This window comes from Thamnophis elegans, chromosome 2 (genome assembly GCF_009769535.1).
Source record: "Thamnophis elegans isolate rThaEle1 chromosome 2, rThaEle1.pri, whole genome shotgun sequence".
Classification (NCBI taxonomy): Eukaryota; Metazoa; Chordata; class Lepidosauria; order Squamata; family Colubridae; genus Thamnophis; species Thamnophis elegans.
This window is the reverse complement of record NC_045542.1, coordinates 8,570,044-8,591,742: the sequence shown is the minus strand read 5'-3', so window position 1 is coordinate 8,591,742 and position 21,699 is coordinate 8,570,044. Positions and strand designations below refer to the sequence as shown.

Below are 21,699 nucleotides of genomic sequence, written 5' to 3'. Positions count from 1 at the left end.
GGTTGGATCATCCCTTGATCATCACAAACTGCAGGTGTGTATTTAGGGCAATATCCTTTGGAGGAGATTTTGAGTTGATGTAATAGATGCAGGATAGGGATTAGCAAAGGGAGTGGGAACATAAATTACTGCTGGGGCAGTTTTGGCCAACTTAAGGGTGAGCAGCAGGGGTGGATTTCAAACTGTTTTGGAACCTCTTCTGTAGGTGTGTCCTGCTTTCCAGGTCCACTGGTGGAACCTCTTCTAACAGGTTCAGTAGATTTGACGAACCGGTTTCTACTGAACTGGTGCGAACCGTAGGAACCCACCTCTGGTGAGCAGGTAGCAAATAAACATAGTCACAGGGAAAGGCCCTAAATATCTTGATGGGGTTTTGAAAGAGATAATGGATATTGTTGATTATGAGATGATATTTTGAATGAGTCAAATTTGTGGGAGGTAACTCCTCAGCTTAAGATACTCGAAATTTCAGAAGTTTTCCAAAGCTGATCCAGGAGCCAGTAGAATAATTTTGTGAATATATTTGACTTTCTAATGGAAAATATTCAACTTTTGGTGGATTGTGCTTTAATCAATTCTTAAGCATACTTAATGAACGCAGTGAAGAAGAAAAGTATACGCAGATTGCCACTCATGCTTTGTTCCTAAGTAACTAAATAAACCAGAAATGAACACTCTCAAACTTCATCTGAACCCCAAACTTAATTTATTCCTCCCAAATTGCTGGCTTGCAATTTGCAATTCTTTGAAAAGAGGAAAAAAAGAATTTTTCGAGCCCTCTGTTCTTGATTTTTTAAAATTTGTTCATATGTTCACATGAACAATCTCTCTTCCCCCCTCCCTCCCTCCCTCCCTCCCTCTCTCCATGCTACAGTATGTATTTATGCAGGGGAAGATGGTTATGAAAATGTTTGCCAGGAAGGCAAATAAACTCAAAACTATAGGTTGACTGACTGACTACTGAATAAATTGTTAATGCATATTTGCATTTCCAAAATATTGGGCAACATTGAGAACACAGAGCTGCAGTGGCCTTTTGGTCTACTTGTTTGATATTAACCATATTTATTTTAAGAACTAACCAATATGCCACACAATATTGGGTGCAGTTTTCTGCATTTTAAAGAACCATTCACCGGGGTCTGTGTCCCATGTTTCTAAAGAAAAAGCAGCGAATACAAAGCATGACTTGGGGAAAGAAAAGTGGGAAACGGTTGATGCCTCACCAATGCAATTCATGTTCTGGAGCCCATGAAGATGGCCTTTGGGATCTTCTTGATTTTGTTCTCATGGATCCGGAGTTCCACCAAGGAGTTGGGCAGGTTAGGTGGAATCTCCACCAAGTTGTTCTTGGAGATGTAGAGCTTCTGCAGCTTAATCAGAGGACTAAAAGCTTTCGGATGGATCTTGGAGATCTTATTGTTCACCAATACCAAGGCCTGTGGTAGAGTCATAGAAAGAGATGACATGTGAGCAGCGTTTAAGCACATGCTTCTTACATAGATGTAAGAAGGTAGAATCCATTATTATCCTGGCGACTAAGTCTTGCAGAGCTAGAGAAATTTGTGAGGAAGTCTTGCAAAGAAATTAAATGCCAGACTCCTATTGGTACAAATAAGATATCTGCACACTTCCCAAATCCACTTGCAGAAGGTAACATATAAAGAAAGAAGCAATATTATAAATAAGGTAGATGTGATTGCTTGCACTTAAAAATACAATTTGAGGACTGGAGTGAGACCTCCAGAAATCTTTTAGCAGAATATCATGATAAAGAATACAGCCAGTGGCTCAGGATTTCCAGGAAGCATAAGCCCAGAGTTCCTGTGTTTTAATCCCAGGGGGTTTGAGAGAAGTGGAGGTTGGAAATATTTTTTTTAAAAGATTTTTATTTATCAATTACATATATACATTCACAATTATATGATCTCATAACTGTTATTAATAATATGTATTTATAACAATTTTTCCCTACAGTTGGACAATATACTTGAAGATTGCTTTCTTAACATCCCATAGATCCATCTTATCTTACAACGGTCCTACTTCTTCTTCCCTCCCTCCCTCTTTCCTTCCCTCATTTCTTCTCTCCTACTCCCCTTCCTTCCTCCTTCCTTCCCTCCCTCCTTCCCCTTCCCTCCTTCTCTCCTTCCTCCTTCCTTCCCTCCTTCCTTCCTTCCCTCCTTTCTTCTCTCCTTCTCTCCTTCCTTCCCTCCTTCCTTCCCTCCCTCCTTCCCCCTTCCTTCTCTCCTACATTCCCTCCTTCCTTCCCTCCTTTCTTCTCTCCTTCTCTCCTTCCTTCCCTCCTTCCTCCCTCCTTGCTTCCCTCCCTCCTCCCTCCCTCCTTCCTACCCCCCTTTCTTCTCTTTCTTCTCTCCTTCCTTCCTTCCTCCTCTCCTTCCCCTTCTCTCCTTCCCCTTCCTCCCCTTTACCCTTCCCCTCTTCTTCCCATTCCTCCCCTCTTTGAGGTTGGAAATATTGAAGGCCATTCATGTTCAGAAGTTGAGTGTTCCGGGATCCAGTCCTGGCAGAACGAATAGATTTTCGTTCTACACCTGAGGGAAGCGACTATGTATTCTTAGTGGACCCAACTAGGTTCTCCTGTCCTGCTTATATCCATCAGAAGTGGGGAGGGGGTCTTTGGCAGTACATACATAGAGGCGAAAGAGCCCTTTAAAGTCATCTTTGCGCAGCTCCGTAATGTGGTTGTTTTGCAGATCTAGTAATGTGGTATCTGGTGAGATTTCCTTAGGCACTTGCTTGAGACCTGGAAAAAACCAGAAACAGATGGGTCAGAAAGTCGGGATTGGCTACACAGCAGAGGTGGATTCCTACCAGTTCGCACCGGTTCGGTAGAACCGGTTTGTCGAATCTACCGAACCGGTTAGAAGAGGTTCCACCAGTGGATCCGGAAAGCAGGCCACACCTACAGAAGAGGTTCCAAAATTTTTTGAAACCCACCACTGCTACAGAGACAGAAGATGGGATATCCAGGGCAGCAGGGGTGGGTTTCAACCGGTTCGCGGCGGTCCCTGCGAACCGATTGGTCACCGAACCCGGAAGTAAGTAACTTCCGGGAACGGCGAAGGGGCCGCCCGCCCGCCCGCGGTCCTTATCCGGTTTTGACGAGTTCTGCGCTTCCACGCATGCGCAGGATGCATACAGCGCCTGCGCGATCATCCAGGAGCAGGTGGAGCGTCATGCAGACGCTAGTACGCATGCATGCACCGCGCATGTGCACGAGGACGCCGCTGGCCCCGTTCCAACCGAACCGGTTGGAACGGGGCAAGAAACCCACCCCTGCAGGGCAGAAGACCTGGCCAGGTTAAAAGAGGACTAGCTACACTATACTGAAAAACCAAAATGGATGGGGCCCTGTACTGTGAATCACAGAGAAGAGAATGAATTTAGCACCTGCTGAAATTAAGGCTAGCTTCTTTTTGCACTTAGCTACTCAGCTCCACACATTAGTCATAGCTGAGCTTGCCGATCAGAAAGGTCAGCAGTTTGGCAGTTCAAATCCCTGGTGCCGCATAATGGAGTGAGCTCCGGTTACTTGTCCCGGCTTCTGCCAACCTAGCAGTTCGAAAGCCTGTAAAAATGCAAGTAGAAAAATAGGGACCACCTTTGGTGGGAAGGTAACAGCGTTCTGTGTGCCTTCGGCATTTAGCCATGCTGGCCACATGACCACGGAGACGTCTTCGGACAGCACTGGCTCTTTGGCTTTGAAACGGAGATAAGCACCGCCCCCTAGAGTCAGGAACGATATTAGCACATATGTGCGAGGGGAACCTTTACCCTTACTTACATTGATAAGACCATCTACTCAAGCAATGGGGGAGGGGGAAATATTCAAGTTCTTATTTACAATTAGTCAGCGAATTCTTTTTAAAAACCTTGCAAATCCTATAAATATATTAGCAATACGTATTCTACCACTCCACACACCCCCCTTCCTAAGTACCATGAAGTGTAATCACTGATTGGGGTAGGTGGGTGGGTGAGGTAGAGAGCATCATGGATGGCCAGGAGAACTAAAAAAGGGGGCAGAACTTAGCAATAGCAATAGCAGTTAGACTTATATACCGCTTCATAGGGCTTTCAGCCCTCTCTAAGCGGTTTACAGAGTCAGCATATTGCCCCCAACAACCATCCGGGTCCTCATTTTACCCACCTCGGAAGGATGGAAGGCTGAGTCAACCTTGAGCCGGTGAGATTTGAACCGCTGAACTGCAGATAACAGTCAGCTGAAGTGGCCTGCAGTGCTGCACCCTAACCACTGCGCCACCCTCGGCTCTTTGTAGTCCAGCATGCTTTCCAGTTTCTTTCCTCTCTTGGCTTGCAATTGTTTCCTTGCCAACTCACAATGTATGACCCAAAGCAGCAGCGTGTGGGTTTTCCACACACCTGTGAGCCAATGACTTGAAACAGTCCAGCACAGCAGCATCACTTCACAACTTGACGGTTTGCAAATGCCCACAAGAAAGAGAGCACGAAGATGGGATGGTTTCTGCCTTTTAGAGTATTGCGCTGCCTTACAGTTAGCTCTGCTTCATTATGCAGAGGGCATATGATCCTCCAAGTACTCTTGCTCAGTTATACCTGGCTGATGCTTTTGTACCAGTGGTGGGTTTCAAAAATTGTTCGAACCTACTCTGTGGGTGTGGCCTCCTTTGTGGGAGTGGCTTGCCACCCCATGTGACCAGATGGGAGTGGCTTGCCGCCCATGTGACCGGATATGAAGATGCCGACAACACTTGTCAGAACCACCTTAAATTACCTCACACACAGCACTGGCATGCAGAAGAATATGATGTACACCTGTTTTTTAAAAGGCATCTTTGGTTTGCGTTAAAACAACTTCAACACACGCAATGTTCTGATTGCACCACAAACGCAGTGGTCACCCTTCCCTTTCACAGAGGCACTGAGTTTTATAAATAGGAGCATGATAGTGTAGAATAATCATATCCAAGGACCAGTGGTGGGTTTCAAAAAATCTTGGAACCTCTTCTGTAGGTGTGGCCTGCTTTCCGGGTCCACTGGTGGAACCTCTTCTAACCGGTTCGGTAGATTTGACGAACGGGTTCTACCGAATAGGTGCGAACTGGTAGGAACCCACCTCTGTTTTGTACCTAAGCCACTGAACCATAGGGAGACATAAGCCGCCTTTGTAAGATTTGCTGTTTCCTCGAGAACAGGGATGGCCCGGTGACTTTCAAGAGCCGGCCTCCACTGAATTGTCTTGAGAAGCTGCTTCGTGTCATATTACAGGGGGAGCTGCGTATTTAAGGATGGTGTATAGCTCAAGGGCAGAGGGCGAATGCTTTGCATGCAGAAAACATCATGTTCTTTCCTTGCTCTCTGTAGCCAAAGAAAAAATGGATCACATGGAAGAAACTGATGGGAGGGAGGCGGGGGACAGAGCTGGTTTGGAGGGACATGGCCACCACCCAGCCAGAGCTGGTGTAGATAAAACAGAAATGCCTTCAAGCAATTTGATTGTCCTCTTTCTGTCTAGAACAGGGTTGCTTCAGGAGCTATTTTGCTCAGAAAATGGGCCACTGGCAGAATGCCAGTTCTGGCTCTCCTGCGTTGCTCAGCTGGTGAGAGCTCTGATCTCAGCATTTTGAGCAGGAGCGAAGATGTTTGCATGGCCAGCGTTGAAATATTTTGCAGCGGTTGGAGAGGGGAAAGAAATCCATGCGGAAGCGTCCTTTGACTATCTTCCCAACACACGTTATTATGACCTAGAGCTCCACATGTACAATATACCATGAACTATTCCATACCTGGCTGTCTCTCCTCCTCCTCCTCCTCCTCCTCCTCCTCCTCCTCCTCCTCCTCCTCCTCCTCCTCCCCCCCCCCCCCAAAATCTTACAATCTAGACTGACAAGCTGTGCCTGGGCTCTGATTAAAGTCTAAAACAAAAAGATGTCAGCTTTCCAAGGAATTCCTCTTCCTACATGGGTGGGACAATATTGGCAGCAGAGGTTACTCCTTCATTAGCTCAGTAAAATACAGGCCTGAGCCCGGGCGCTACAGTCTTATTCTGATCTGAGTTCTGGATGACAATAAACCATGCTGTATTTTGGGTTGCTATTACAGTCACAATATCCTCACGTGGATTCACTGTGGCTCTGCCCACATAACTGCATTCATCTATTTACCCTGTTTACAGTCACACAATGCTAAGTCACGCTTGGTAAATGTGATGGGGCTCATGCATGATTCATGTGCTAGCAGTGAGAGAGCCGTTATTCAAGGCTGCAGGAGGGATGAGGGATAAATACTTTGTCTGCACATGCCTGAAAAATATCCACAGGATTGTTGCTGCTGTATTAAAAGTTTGTGGTAGAGATCTTGTGTTTTCTTTATCAATTGTGTTGGGGATGCCTTGTCTGGAATGAACCTTAAATTCTTGCCAAAACTGCATCTGTTGAATGGCTGCCTGCTCCATGTCTCCTTGTCTGCCTCTGATTTATTCGCTAAGTCTTAACTATTCATTTACGGTGATTAAGATGGCCTAACTCATGACCACCATGAAGAAACCCTGTTGCACAGCTCAGAAATGTCAATAGTGAATTGTCTTTTTACGTTGACCACTTCAAATATTTGATTTGATTTGATTTGATTTATTGCATTTCTATGCCGCCCTATTCCCAGAGGGACTCAGGGCGGCTCACAAACCAAAGTAAGGGGGGGGAATACAAACAGGAGAAAAAACAACGGACAAACAACTACAACAATTTAAAAAACACTCAACAATCACACAATTCGAGCGGGGGCGGGGAACTCGTCAGCCCCAGGCCTGTCGGAACAGCCAGGTTTTAAGGGCTTTGGGGAAAGCCTGAAGGGTGGTGAGGGTCCGAATCTCCACGGGGAGCTCGTTCCAGATGGCCGGAGCAGCCACAGAGAAGGCCCTCCTCCGGGTGGTAGCCAATCGGCATTGGCCGGTAGATGGAATTCGGAGGAGGCCTAATCTGTGGGATCTAATAGGTCTGTTGGAGGTAATTGGCAGGAGGCGGTCTCTCAAGTACCCAGGTCCAATACCATGAAGGGCTTTATAAGTGACGACTAGAACCTTGAAGCGTATCCGAAGACCAATAGGCAGCCAGTGCAGCTCGCGGAGGATAGGTGTGACGTGGGTGTACTGGGGTGCACCCACAATCGCTCGCGCGGCTGCATTCTGGACAAGCTGAAGTCTCCGAATGTTCTTCAAGGGCTGCCCCATGTAGAATAAGGCCCTTAATGAGCTCGCTCAATGAAGAATGAATAAACTACTGTTAATGACTGTGTCCAAAAATCAGAAGCAAAACCAAGAGAAAATTGCCTGCTCTAAAGCCTTTGAGAGTTTTACAAATGCACAGATAATCTGGCAATCAGAATTGCGTTCCTAGGCACCCTCTTCTTTTTATACAGAAGTTGGAACCATATCAAAATAATGCATTCAGATACAGCTGCGCATTACAGATAAAAGTCAATGAAAGGTTAACATTAAAACAAAGATGTTTCCTCGTACTTAGTCTTTGGGAACCTTGTTTAAGTACCCTGGGATAAGGTAAAGGTAAAGGTTCCCCTCACACATATGTGCTAGTCATTCCCGACTCTAGGGGGCGGTGCTCATCTCCGTTTCAAAGCTGAAGAGCCAGCACTGTCCGAAGACGTCTCAATGGTCATGTGGCCGGCATGGCTAAACACCGAAGGCACACGGAACGTTGCTACCTTCCCACCAAAGGTGGTCCTTATTTTTCTACTTGTATTTTTACATGCTTTCAAACTGCTAGGTTGGGAGAAGCTGGGACAAGTAACCAGGAGCTCACTCAGTTACACAGCACTAGGGATTCGAACCGCCGAATCACTGACCTTTCGATCAATAAGCTCAGCATCTTAGCCACTGAGCCACCGCATCCCATTCAGATATTCTTACCCAAGAGTACACCCTTGGGTACTTAGGTAATTCTGGTACATCTTGACCAGTGGTGGGTTTCAAATTTTTTTTTGGAACCTCTTCTGTAGGTGTGGCCTGCTTTGTGGGAGTGGCTTGCCAGCCATGCGACCGGGTGGGAGTGGCTTGGCAGTCATGTGACTGGGTGGGCGTGGCCAGCTTGTAAAATGTGGTGAGACTCACTTAACAACGCTCTTGCTTAGCAACCAAAATGTTGGCTCAGGAACTCTGGCATTGAAGTGTGCAAGTCTTAAAGCTGCCAAGTTACAAGACCCTTGCACCACTAACCTTTTAGGAAAAAAAAAACCCCATGGGAGTTCAAACTTGACAGCTTTAAGACTTGTGGACTTCAACTCCCAGAATTCCTCCTCTCGCTCTTCATCTTGATGATGTGCGGATGGGCAGGAGGGAGGGATCTGGAACCGGTTCTAAACGGCACTGTAGATTTGTGGAATCTCTTCTATAGAAGAGGTTAGAACTGGCAGGAACCCACTCCTGATCTTGACCTAGGGACCAGAAAGAATTGCTTCACATTCAGAGTCTGGTGATTTGGGCATCGCTGATATGCCCCTCAGACACCCTCCTCTGTAATTTCTATTAGATTATACAGGTAGTCCTAATTTAGCAACCATTCAAAGTTAGGATAAATTTCCCTAGAGCTGCCTGCATCCCACTTCTGGAGTTCCAATGTCCACACACCCTGTGATCATGTGATCACATTTTGGATCCTTGACAACTAGCTCACAGTTACAGCGGTTTGCAGCATCCCACAGTCACATTACTGCATTTTTTTTGTGTGGTTTTGCCCGTTTCTGGCTTTTACTTCCAGCTTCTGTCAAAAAATGCAAATTGAAGAAAATGAGTTCATTTAACCATCAAGGGACTTGTTTGCTTAATGACCACCACCACCAAAAGGTTATAAATTATTTAATGATTGCCTTAATGATACCCACTGTACAACTGTAATTACAGGCTCAATTACAGCTGTAAATTGAGGAGTACCGGTAAATGCTTTGGAATCAGTATGCCCTGAAGAGCACAGGTAGAGTGAATCTGAATTTCTTGGCAAATCTCTGGGGGAACTGCAATAAGGATATCTGAGTCAGTGGTGGGATTCAGCCGGTTCGCACCTATTCGGGAGAACCGGTTGGTAACTTTCTAAGCAGTTCAGAGAACCGGTTGTTGGGAAGAAATCTCCTTTTGTTTTTTTCCCACTTTACAGGGCTAATCCTGTAAGGAAGGCAGGAAAGAAACATTCTGGTGTTGCTTCTAGCCTCATCTTTATTGACCTGCTTACAGAAACTGCCTCTCCGGTTAACCCTTATTACATTTTCACAGCTAAGGCGAAGCGTCCACCGACCTGACTGACCTTGAGTTGGCCACGCCCACCCAGTCACATGACCACCGAGCCCCACCTACCCAGATGGTCATTAGGGCAGAGAACCGGTTGTTAAATTATTTGAATCCCACCACTGATCTGAGTCCTGTTCGACCACAGCAGCAACAAAATCACTAGATTGGAATTATGAGACAGAAGAACTTTCAGCCCAATGAATTTCTGCTCATGTAAACAAACTTCTGGTCTCCAAATTCTTTGCTTTTAAGTGCATATATTTCAACTAGGGCTCCAGAATTTGTCGTCTGGGGGTGAGGGGCAATGGCAGCTTCAGTTAAAAATGAAACTGAAAATCACATAAATTTGCCTATCATTGCTAATGGAGATACATACACACATGTATATACATAGATACCTACATGTACATTGTTCTAACCCTGGAAAGGGGCTAAAATCTTTTATAAGTCCAAAACCAACGAGATAACATTAGGAAGCGGCTCAGGCAGATCCTCCCTGATTGATTATATCAGTGTTTCTCAACCTTGACAACTTGAAGTCCACAGGATTTCAAGTTGCCAAGGTTGAGAAACACTGGATTATATGAATAACAAATAATATATTATGATTTAGTATGAGAAGGCAAGGGAGTGACAGCACAATCAGTCTTGCAGGACTTTCTGTCTTAATTATTAGTTTTTGTTAGTTTCTACCTCTTTAATTTTTAAAAATTGAATAAAGTTTAAAAAAAAAAATAAGACAGTCTCTGGTTTACTAGTGTTTCAATAGCAGTCTCTGGAATGGCCTGGCAATCTTATTTTAACCTACTATCCTCAGGATGGTGCCCTTGTCTCAACTCTGAGCTATTGATTTATGCAGTTCTGCTCTTGCAAAACACCCATTCTGTTGAGAAAAACAAGGGGAAAATAAAGAGCATCAGGACAGCTGTAGCCCTCACCTTCATGCCAAACTTTTTATGTTGTCAATCCAAGGTCTGGATCAGTGGTGGGTTTCAAAAAAAATTTGAACCTACTCTGTGGGTGTGGCCTCCTTTGTGGGAGTGGCTTGCCGGCCATGTGACCTGGTAGGAGTGGCTTGCCAGCCATGTGTCCTCCCTCCCTCTCTCTCTCTCTCTCTCTCTCTCTCTCTCTCTCTTTCTCTCTTTCCTTCCTTTTGTCTCTCTGTCCCTTTTCCTTTTTTTCTTTCATCTCAGTGGTTAGGGTGCAGTACTGCAGGCCACTTCAGCTGACTGTTATCTGCAGTTCAGTGGTTCAAATCTCACCGGCTCAAGGTTGATTCAGCCTTCCATCCTTCCAGTTTACTTCTGTTCGTAACACTAGGATCTCCAGAATGAATGCTGGTTCACAGTCTTGCCCAATTGCTGTAATCTCCTCTCCCCCCCCCCCCCCGCTGAAAAGAGAGACTCACCCAGATCGGAGCATTGGACCACCCGTAGGTGGCAATGGCAGCCAAAGGGACAGAGGCCTGGGTAGAAAGGAATGTCTTCTGCCTCAGCTCCACTCGAAGTAGGGAAGATCCCAGATGCCTCTTCCTCTTCTTGGACCGAGGGATCGTCCATGGAGAAGTCCCAGAATCCTCTTTGTACAAATGGCAGTTCGCTGCTCACCAGACCCAGGAGGGGTATCAGAAGAAGGAAGTGCTCCATAGTGGGAGGTCCCAGGCTAAAGTATGGAAAAAATGGGCAGAGATCAGAGAGTGCTTGGAGTTGAGATTCTCGGGGTCTTCAGAATCAGCGTTTCTTTGTTATTGACAATATTTCCAAGCATGGTATCATTGGGCACTTACCACAGCCCAATGCTCTGGTAAGAGGACCAGAGCTAATCTTTGGATTTTTCTCGTTCCTCTTCAGTGACATTATAAAGCTACCCACTTCCCCCACCCCCTGTTTTCCCCTCTCTAGAGATCTAGAGTTGCTGCCCTCCCATTCTTCTCACCCCCAGATGATCATGTGATAAATGGAAATGTCCCTTTTTGTCCTTTTGCATGAAACTGTAGTGCAACAAAGATCTCACTGCCATGGATGAGCCGAGGTGGCGCAGTGGTTAAATGCAGCACTGCAGGCTACTTCAGCTGACTGCAGTTCTGCAGTTCGGCTGTTCAAATCTCACCGGCTCAGGGTTGACTCAGCCTTCCATCCTTCCGAGGTGGGTGAAATGAGGACCCGGATTGTTGTTGGGAGCGATATGCTGACTCTGTAAACCGCTTAGAGAGGGCTGAAAACCCTATGAAGCAGTATATAAGTCTAACTGCTATTGCTATGGATATAGTCCAGGGAAAGAGAGGGGAAAGGGGAAGTATGGAAGGAGGGAGGGAGGGAGGGAGGGAGGGAGGGAGGGAGGGAGAAAGGAAGGAAGGAAGGAAGGAAGGAAGGATGGAAGGAAGGAAATGCAATGGACCCACTTTTTCTCCAGTAAATTCAAGAGGATATAATTTTCAATTGTTTCCCTCTGATGCTAGGTGCTAAGAAACAAGTTTGAACTGAGTCTCATCAAGCCAACTACAAGCCAACATTTCTGGGCAGCCCAAGGGTAAGGGACGTTGCAAATTACTGTTACTTTATTTTTTTTTATTTCTGTTATTTAGGGTAACACTCTATTAACTTAATTTAATTTAGTTTAGTTTAAATAGGGAACTTTATTTAATTAATGCAAGACTGACATGGATGTGGCAACAGAGTGACTCCCTAATGGAATCCAGATTTGAATCAAGCACTTCCCGGTTGAGACTCTGTACAGTTAATCATTTCATTATATGAAGGAGAAGAGACAAAACCCCAAGCCCTTACGAACCAGGAGGGACGGGTGATGAGTCAGGAACATCAGAAAATGTGGGAGGGAGGGAGCATCCTCACTCCAGTGTTGATTGTGCAATAAATATCTTTCAAAACTCTGCCCAGAATTGCTGGAGTAACGACTTGGATCCTTGCCAATGGCCTATCCCCCCCCAAAGCTGGGTTGACTTGGCAACATATAGCTTCGTTTCATTCAATCCAGGGCCTGCAAACAGCTGTAACGCTGCTTCTCTGAGGGTGCCAACTCGGTCTGCCAAGAAAGACTCGTTTTGAAAGCACTGGTGGAAGATTTTGCTTTTTCTTGTTTGCAAAGGAAATGGGTGAAAAGGAAACCAGGCTCAGCTGGGGGAACCTCTTTGTTACTAAAGCTTGCTTATTTCAATTATTAACCACACCATACTTCAACCAAAGGCAATATGTTCTCTGGCCATCACCCAGATCCTCCATCTTTCAAGCCCAACTTTTTCTAATTAATTTGGGGCATTCTCTTATTCCTCATTTTTAGGAGATGGGAACAAAGAGTGCCTCTTAGTTCCTGGCCCACAATTCCCCCCGCTGCTAGTTGCTACATTTGGAGTCTCTGATTGCTCCATGCTCTGGTTTTTGACTTTTGCTTTGCATTTAATGAAAGGCTACCTTACTTTTGTTTATGTAACTGAACTAAAGCAGTTTCTGGCAGGGCAATCGGCCGGGTTAAATTTGTTTCCCTCTTTCTGTTACATGAGATACCTTACCATCTAGACAGCAGTCAACCTCTGCCTCATTTCTCCCCCCATGCCAAAGCAACCGTTAAACAGTTTTGTCCTCTACACAGCAGCTGCTTCATCCTTCAGATCTGAGTTAACCTCACATCTGGCCTGCAACATCCCTATTATCTGCCTTGGTGGTCCTCTCAGCTATCCTGCTGGGACTCTCCTTCTCTAGTCAGTACAGGATACAAAAAAATATACATCTCACAGATTTTCAGTGGAGCCAGTTATTTCTCCTTTTAATCCTCCTTAGAACAATTGCCATTCATCCGTCTAACACTTCTAGTCTTCATGATGGAACCGGTTCCACCACAAAACCGCGTTCGACTAAAGCGCGCTCGACGAAACCGCATAGCTGACGTCATCAACAGCGCGACAACAGCGCGGAGATAGAAGCACGCTGTAAACGCTAAACCTAAAATTAACCCCTAAACCTAAACCTAACCCCCCTAAACCTAACCCTAAACCTAACCCTTAACCTAACCCTAAACCTAACCCTAAACCTAACCCTTAACCTAACCCTAAACCTAACCCTAACCCTTAACCTAACCCTAAACCTAACCCTAAACCTAACCCTAAACCTAACCCTTACCTTAACTTGAATCGGCTTGATTTCAAAGCGCTATTTAAAGCGCCCTTCTTTCTCCGCGCTCGCTGTTGTCGCCCTGTTGATGACATCAGTGACGCGGTTTAATCGGGCGTGGCTTAGTCGAGCGCGGTTTTGTCGTGCCACGGATGGAACCTGCCTTTCTCTATCATATCCTGCCTCCCATTGCCTTCTAGAACTGCAGAGCAGTGGTGGGTTGCTCCCAGTTCAGCCCAGATTGGGTGAACCGGTAGTGGCGGCAGTGGGAGGCTCCGCCCACCCGCCCGGATGCTTCTGCACATGCTCAGAAGTGTTGCGCGCACACGCAAGCGCACACACGGGCACAAGCAAACCGATAGCGAACAAAATTGAATAGCAATAGCAATAGCAGTTAGACTTATATACCGCTTCATAGGGCTTTCAGCCCTCTCTAAGCAGTTTACAGAGTCAGCATTATTGCCCCCAACAATCCGGGTCCTCATTTTACCCACCACGGAAGGATGGAAGGCTGAGTCAACCTTGAGCCTGGTGAGATTTGAACAGCCGAACTGCAGAACTGCAGTCAGCTGAAGTAGCCTGCAGTGCTGCATTTAACCACTGCGCCACCTCGAAACCCACCACTGCTGCAGAGGCAGCTGTCCCTGTTTGGTGCCTACCACAGTAACATCTGTATTGCATCCCATGATCTTCAGGTTCAATTCAAAGTATTGGTGATGGCCTCTCCTAAGACATATGGCCGGGTTTCCTAAAGAATCGACTTTCTCACATGTTTTTTGCCCACCTCCCCGGTGAGATTCAGTAGAGTGGGCATGCTGCAGGTCCCATCTTTGAAGCAACGCACCTGAGCTTACTTTCCTTACCATGACATCTGTCCTCTAGAACAGTGGTCCCCAACCTTTTTATCGCCGCGGACCAGTCAGCCTTTGATAATTTTACCGTGGCCCACTGAGCGCGCACAGGGGTGGGGGGGCGTTGTTCGCGACGACACATTGATTGCTTATATATCACGTGCGTACCAGCGCGGGGCTCTCTTCCCTGGAGCCTTTGCGCACGGCCCAGGAGCCTTTGCGCTGCAGCGATCATGTCCCCCGGCCACTGCAGCGATCATGGCCCCCGGCCGCTGCAGCGATCATGGCCCCCGGCCGCTGCGTGGCCCGGTGCCAGGTACTCCGCGGACCGGGGGTTGGGGACCACTGCTCTAGAATACCAGTCCCCCTCCCTCCTGAAGTTTGCATTGCCTTGACCTTGTCATCCTCTAAGTCAGGGGTGTCAAACTCAAGGCCCAGGGGCCGGATCCGACCCACAGGGTGCTTAGATCAGGCCCGGGGGGCCACCCTGGAAATAGCAAAGGACTGGCCCCTGGTGCCTCTGCCAGTAAAAATGGAGCTTGAGAGGGCTGCAGGCTGCCCTCCCGGGGTCCGGTTTTTGCTAGCGGAAGGTTGCAGAAGGCCGTCACAGGCGAAAATGGAGCTTGGGAGCCCATTTTCATTGGCAGAGTGCTCAGGCCACCACATGCGCCCCCAACACAAGTGATGTTGAGCTGGCCATGCCCTTCTAGCCAATCCCCCCCCCCTGCCTCCCCACCCCGAGGTCAAACACAACCCTGACAGAGCCCTCCATGAAATTGAGTTCAACACCCCTGCTTTCAGTGAACCTTGAAAATAGAGTTCCCAACCTCTCAGGACCTGAGAGATTTTTTGTTGAATGATACATGACTAGGTCTTGTTCTCTTTTTTTAATGGATGTTGGTTTGACTCTCCTGGGTGTGTGTGTAGGGCAGTGTTTCTCAACCTTGTAGACTTGAAGTCCTGTGGACTTCAACTCCCAGAATCCCCCAGCCAGCACAGCTGGCTGGGGGATTCTGGGAATTGAAGTTCACAGGACTTCAAGTCTACAAGGTTGAGAAACACTGGTGTAGGGTGTTATTATCGGTTGCTTTTACTGTAAACCACCCAGAGTTGGTTGAGTTAGGCAATTCTAGAAATATGATCAAGCAAACAAAGACATTCTCATCAAGTTCAGCAACTACAGCCAAGAAATTCTGGGAATTGTAGTGGCAAACATTAGGGGGGATCATTGAGGAAAGTATTATGTACAGCCTACAAACAGATTAGGCATCTTCTTCATAATATGCAGCAAGCCTGAAGGAGAAGCTGCATTTTCAAAGTGCGGATTCTTTGGCAGTCAAATGGAACAAAAGTAAAATACGTAAATAAAATAAATAAAAATTTAAAGATCAATGACACAGGAATGTGTCTTTGAAAAAAAAAACATTTTCGAAATGGAATGAACAGATAGCATAAGGTGAACAGTCATTTCACTCAGAACATCACCATCAAAATTGTGTGTGTGTGTGTCTTTGTGCCTTTAAGCCAGTTTTGCCTTCTGGTGATTGCCTAAACCTTTCTTGGCAAGATTTTCAGAAGTGGGTTGCCCTTACTTTTTTCCTTGGACTAAAAAAAATGGACCGGTCAGCCCAAAAAAACACCCAGCTGCTTCATTATCTCTTGCTTTCTAGCCTCATGTCCTAACAATTACGTACACCAAACTGGAAAACAGGATTCAATGAACTCACATGAAACTGTCTTAGGGTCAATATCATTCAACCTTTTTATTAATAACCTAGTTAATTAAAAGGTAATCAAATGTGCATGGAGGCCTGAGCAATGCCCATGATAACAGGATGGGATTGTAATCTAATCTGGATAGATTGGAAGACTGGACTAAGATTAAGGTGACCAGATTTTAACATTGGTAAAGAGGGACAGGGATGGGGGTGGGGGTGGGGTGGTTCTTCATTAAAAATTTTGTCTATATGGATTCTCTCCTCTCCTCCCGGCACGCACCCCACTGATTAAAGCGCTTCCTTTCACCCGCAACAGAGCTTGGGCGGGCGAATCACCGGCACGCATCCCACTGATTAAAGCGCTTTCTTTCACCTGCCCGAGCTCTGTTGCGGGCGAAAGAAAGCACTTTAATCAGCGGGGTGCGTGCTGGGAGGAATCTCTCCTCTCCTCCTGGCACACACCCCACTGATTAAAGTGCTTTCTTTCACCCACCCGAGCTCTGTTGCGGGCAAAAGAAAGCACTTTAATCAGTGGGGTGCCGGGGGAGAGGACTGCGTCATGCATTCTTTCCAAAAATCGGGACTTTTTAAAAACGCCGCGGGACAAATTGTTAGAAATCGGGACTGTCCTGCCAAAAGCGGGACGTCTGGTCACTTTAACTAAGATGCCCTTCAACAGAAAGAAACATGAAGCATTACACCTGAGAGAGAGAAAATATAGGGAACATATAGAAGATATAGGACTGATGGCTTGAAAGCACTAGATTGGAAAGGGATTAAGGTGCGGTCATTGACAACACGCTAAACATGGGCCAGGAGTGTGAGACAATTTCTAGAATGGTTAAAGCCATTCTGGGCTCCATCGTAGAAGTGCTGCCTGAACAACAAGTGAAGTCTTTATTCCTCTCTGCTTTGCACTGATGAAACCACACCTGGATTACTTTTTTACCACTCAATTTTCCAAAAGGTTAGGTTAGAAGGGTTTTGGAAGACATCAACCAAGTTAATATAAGGACTATGAGGCTAGGTGGCAGAACCTTGGATTGTTCAACGGGGGTGGGGGGTGGGGGTAAAAGATTAAGGGAAGATAGGATATAAGCCAGTTCTTGAGAATAGAATAGAATAGAATAGAATAGAATAGAATAGCAAAAGCAATAGCAATAGCAATAGCAATAGCAATAGCAATAGCAGTTAGACTTATATACCGCTTCATAGGGCTTTCAGCCACCTCTCAGCGGTTTACAGAGTCAGCATATCGCCCCCAACAACAATCTGGGTCCTCATTTCACCCACCTCGGAAGGATGGAAGGCTGAGTCAACCCTGAGCCAGTGAGATTTGAACAGCCGAACTGCAGAACTGCAGTCAGCTGAAGTAGCCTGCAGTGCCGCATTTAACCACTGCGCCACCTCGGCTCTCTATTCTAGAATAGAATAGAATTCTTTATTGACACACAAGGAATTTGTCTTTAGTGCATAACCTCTCAGTGTACATAAAAGCTATAAGTGATAAATCATGATCATAGTCATCATAAAAATACATTCATCATACATCATAAGATACAACACTTAGTGATAGTCATAGGATACTAAATAAGCAATCAACATAAATCATACTAGGAAACTAAATAACAACAATATAAATCATAAAGATACAAACAACAAAGTTATAGTCATAAGAAGAAAAGGAGGTGGGTAATAGGAAAGATGAGAAGAATAATAGTAATATAGCCTTACTAAATAGTTTGACAATGTTGTGGGAATTAGTTGTTTAGCAGAGTGATGACATGGCGGGGGGGACAGTCCTTATGTCTAGATGTTCTGATGTGCAATGCCCCATTTAGCGTAATCTTGACAGTAGAAGTTGAAACAATTTTTACATCCAGGATGCGAAGAGTGAGTGGTTTAACTGTTTTTTCTTGCAGGGGGCTGAGTGAGATTCTTATGTTCCCTTCCAAGTCCACAGTTCTATGACTCTACAAGTCTAAAAACTGTAATTGTAATTATAATTTTAAATTCAAATTCTCCTCCACATTATCCTAATTGCAGTTGTTTTCATATCAGAGTCCTTCAGCGTTTCTATGGGCTGGATGTTCTGCATTTAGCCGAAAGCGAATGTCAATTCTCCTAAAATGATTCTCCTAGAAAATTTACCTACAGGCAAGTGCTATTCACAATAAAGGTCTCATAGTTTGTTTGTTTTTAAAAAGTTCATTTTTGTGTATAGAATCCTTAAACAAGTACTCTTTAATTAAAGAAAGACATTACAACTGGTATAGTAGTATATGTCCATTTCACTAAAAGAACTGCTCTTGCCATTGCATTGTATTATCAGCCATCCCCATTCCCTAAATTTCCACCAAAAAAAGAAAATCCAGAAGAAGAAGAAGAAGAGGAGGAGGAGGAGGAGGAGGAGTAGTAGGAGTAGGAGGAGTAGGAGGAAGAAGAAGAAGAAGAAGAAGAAGAAGAAGAAGAAGAGGAGGAGGAGGAGGAGGAGGAGGAAGAAGAATTAGAAGAAGAATTAGAAGAATTAGAATTAGAATTAGAATTAGAATTAGAATTAGAATTAGAATTAGAATTAATTAGAATTAGAATTAGAATTAGAAGAAGAATTAGAAGAAGAATTAGAAGAAGAAGAGGAGGAGGAGGAGGAGGAGGAGGAGGAGGAAGAATTAGAAGAAGAATTAGAATTAGAATTAGAATTAGAATTAGAATTAATTAGAATTAGAATTAGAATTAGAATTAGAAGAAGAATTAGAAGAAGAATTAGAAGAAGAATTAGAAGAAGAATTAGAATTAGAATTAGAATTAATTAGAATTAGAATTAGAAGAAGAATTAGAAGAAGAATTAGAAGAAGAATTAGAAGAAGAGGAGGAGGAGGAGGAGGAGGAGGAGGAGGAGGAAGAATTAGAAGAAGAATTAGAATTAGAATTAGAATTAATTAGAATTAGAATTAGAATTAGAAGAAGAATTAGAAGAAGAATTAGAAGAAGAATTAGAAGAAGAATTAGAAGAAGAATTAGAAGAAGAAGAAGAGGAGGAGGAGGAGGAGGAGGAGGAGGAAGAATTAGAAGAAGAAGAAGAAGAAGAAGAAGAATTAGAACTAGAATTAGAATTAGAATTAATTAGAATTAGAATTAGAATTAGAATTAGAAGAAGAATTAGAAGAAGAATTAGAAGAAGAATTAGAAGAAGAATTAGAAGAAGAATTAGAAGAAGAGGAGGAGGAGGAGGAGGAGGAGGAGGAGGAGGAGGAAGAAGAATTAGAAGAAGAATTAGAATTAGAATTAATTAGAATTAGAATTAGAAGAAGAATTAGAAGAAGAATTAGAAGAAGAATTAGAAGAAGAGGAGGAGGAGGAGGAGGAGGAGGAGGAGGAAGGAAGAAGAATTAGGAAGAAGAAGAAGAGAAGAAGAGAAGAAGAAGAAGAAGAAGAATTAGAATTAGAAGAAGAAGAATTAGAATAAGAATTAATTAGAATTAGAATTAGAATTAGAAGAAGGAGAAGGAGAAGGAGAAGGAGAAGGAGAAGGAGAAGAAGAAGAAGAAGAAGAAGAAGAAGAAGAAGAAACAGGATGCAATGACATGATGTTCCTTGGATGTTTCACAAAAAGTGAGCGATCAAAGAGCAATATGAAAGAAAAAAAGCGTCAAAGGAACATATTTCCTGCTTATTTTTAGCACAGCATTTCCCATCTTTTCTTCGTATTTTTTCCCCCTGGTGTGTCAGGAGACTGCCGGCTGCAAATGCTTACACTGACCGTATCTTATTTTTGCATTGTTAGGATGGGGAAAGAGTGTACGGCATGGGTACAGAAGCTGCAGCTCCCTGCCTGCCATGCTGGGTTTTTATGCAGCTCGTGCCCTTCTAGCAGCTGCTGCCACTTTTGAAGAAATGTGTAAACCCCCTCTCCCAAAATGTACCATTTTAAGACTGAATAAAACAGGAAAAGGTAGATGGCTACAGAAAAGAATTAGAATTAGAATTAGAAGAAGAAGAAGAAGAATTAGAAGAAGAAGAAGAAGAGGAGGAGGAGGAGGAGGAGGAGGAGGAGGAAGAATTAGAAGAAGAAGAAGAAGAAGAAGAAGAAGAAGAAGAAGAAGAAGAAGAAGAAGAAGAAGAATTAGAAGAAGAAGAAGAAGAAGAAGAAGAAGAATTAGAAGAAGAAGAGGAGGAGGAGGAGGAGGAGGAAGAAGAATTAGAAGAAGAAGAATTAGAATAAGAATTAATTAGAATTAGAATTAGAATTAGAAGAAGAAGAAGAAGAATTAGAAGAAGAAGAGGAGGAGGAGGAGGAGGAGGAAGAAGAATTAGAAGAAGAAGAATTAGAAGAAGAAGAAGAAGAAGAAGAAGAAGAATTAGAATTAATTAGAATTAGAATTAGAATTAGAAGAAGAATTAGAAGAAGAATTAGAAGAAGAATTAGAAGAAGCAGAGGAGGAGGAGGAGGAAGAATTAGAATTAGAATTAGAATTAGAATTAGAATTAGAATTAGAATTAGAATTAGAATTAGAATTAGAATTAGAATTAGAATTAGAATTAGAATTAGAATTAGAATTAGAATTAGAATTAGAATTAGAATTAGAATTAGAATTAGAATTAGAATTAATTAGAATTAGAATTAGAAGAAGAATTAGAAGAAGAATTAGAAGAAGAATTAGAAGAAGAAGAGGAGGAGGAGGAGGAGGAGGAGGAAGAATTAGAAGAAGAAGAAGAAGAAGAAGAAGAAGAAGAAGAAGAAGAAGAAGAAGAATTAGAATTAGAAGAAGAAGAAGAAGAAGAAGAAGAAGAATTAGAAGAAGAAGAGGAGGAGGAGGAGGAGGAATTAGAAGAAGAAGAAGAAGAAGAAGAAGAATTAGAATTAGAATTAGAATTAGAAGAAGAAGAAGAAGAAGAATTAGAAGAAGAAGAGGAGGAGGAGGAGGAGGAGGAATTAGAAGAAGAAGAAGAAGAAGAAGAAGAATTAGAATTAGAAGAAGAAGAAGAAGAAGAATTAGAAGAAGAAGAGGAGGAGGAGGAGGAGGAGGAGGAAGAAGAATTAGAAGAAGAAGAAGAATTAGAAGAAGAAGAAGAAGAAGAATTAGAAGAAGAAGAAGAAGAATTAGAAGAAGAGGAGGAGGAGGAGGAGGAGGAAGAAGAATTAGAAGAAGAAGAAGAATTAGAAGAAGAAGAAGAAGAAGAAGAATTAGAATTAGAAGAAGAAGAATTAGAATAAGAATTAATTAGAATTAGAATTAGAAGAAGAAGAAGAAGAAGAAGAAGAAGAGGAGGAGGAGGAGGAGGAGGAGGAAGAAGAATTAGAAGAAGAAGAAGAAGAAGAAGAAGAAGAAGAATTAGAATTAGAATTAGAAGAAGAAGAAGAAGAAATGGAAGAAGAAGAGGAGGAGGAGGAGGAGGAGGAAGAAGAATTAGAAGAAGAAGAAGAATTAGAAGAAGAAGAAGAAGAAGAAGAAGAGGAGGAGGAGGAGGAGGAAGAAGAAAAAGAAGAAGAAGAAGAAGAATTAGAAGAAGAAGAAGAAGAAGAAGAAGAATTAGAAGAAGAAGAGGAGGAGGAGGAGGAGGAGGAAGAAGAATTAGAAGAAGAAGAAGAAGAATTAAGAATTAGAATTAGAAGAAGAGAAGAAGAAGAATTAGAAGAAGAAGAGGAGGAGGAGGAGGAGGAAGAAGAAGAATTAGAAGAAGAATTAGAAGAAGAATTAGAAGAA

General features: G+C 43.9%; 1 protein-coding gene across 1 annotated transcript in view; it reads right to left on the bottom strand.

The window, feature by feature from the left end:
• Positions 1 to 21,699, bottom strand: part of BGN (biglycan) — an 81,435-nt gene that overhangs the window by 23,136 nt on the left and 36,600 nt on the right. The window contains 4 exon segments of the mRNA XM_032211476.1: positions 1,227 to 1,253; positions 1,256 to 1,439; positions 2,655 to 2,767; positions 10,710 to 10,963. Coding sequence (XP_032067367.1) covers positions 1,227 to 1,253; positions 1,256 to 1,439; positions 2,655 to 2,767; positions 10,710 to 10,947 — 562 coding nt within the window. The 5' untranslated portion in view covers positions 10,948 to 10,963.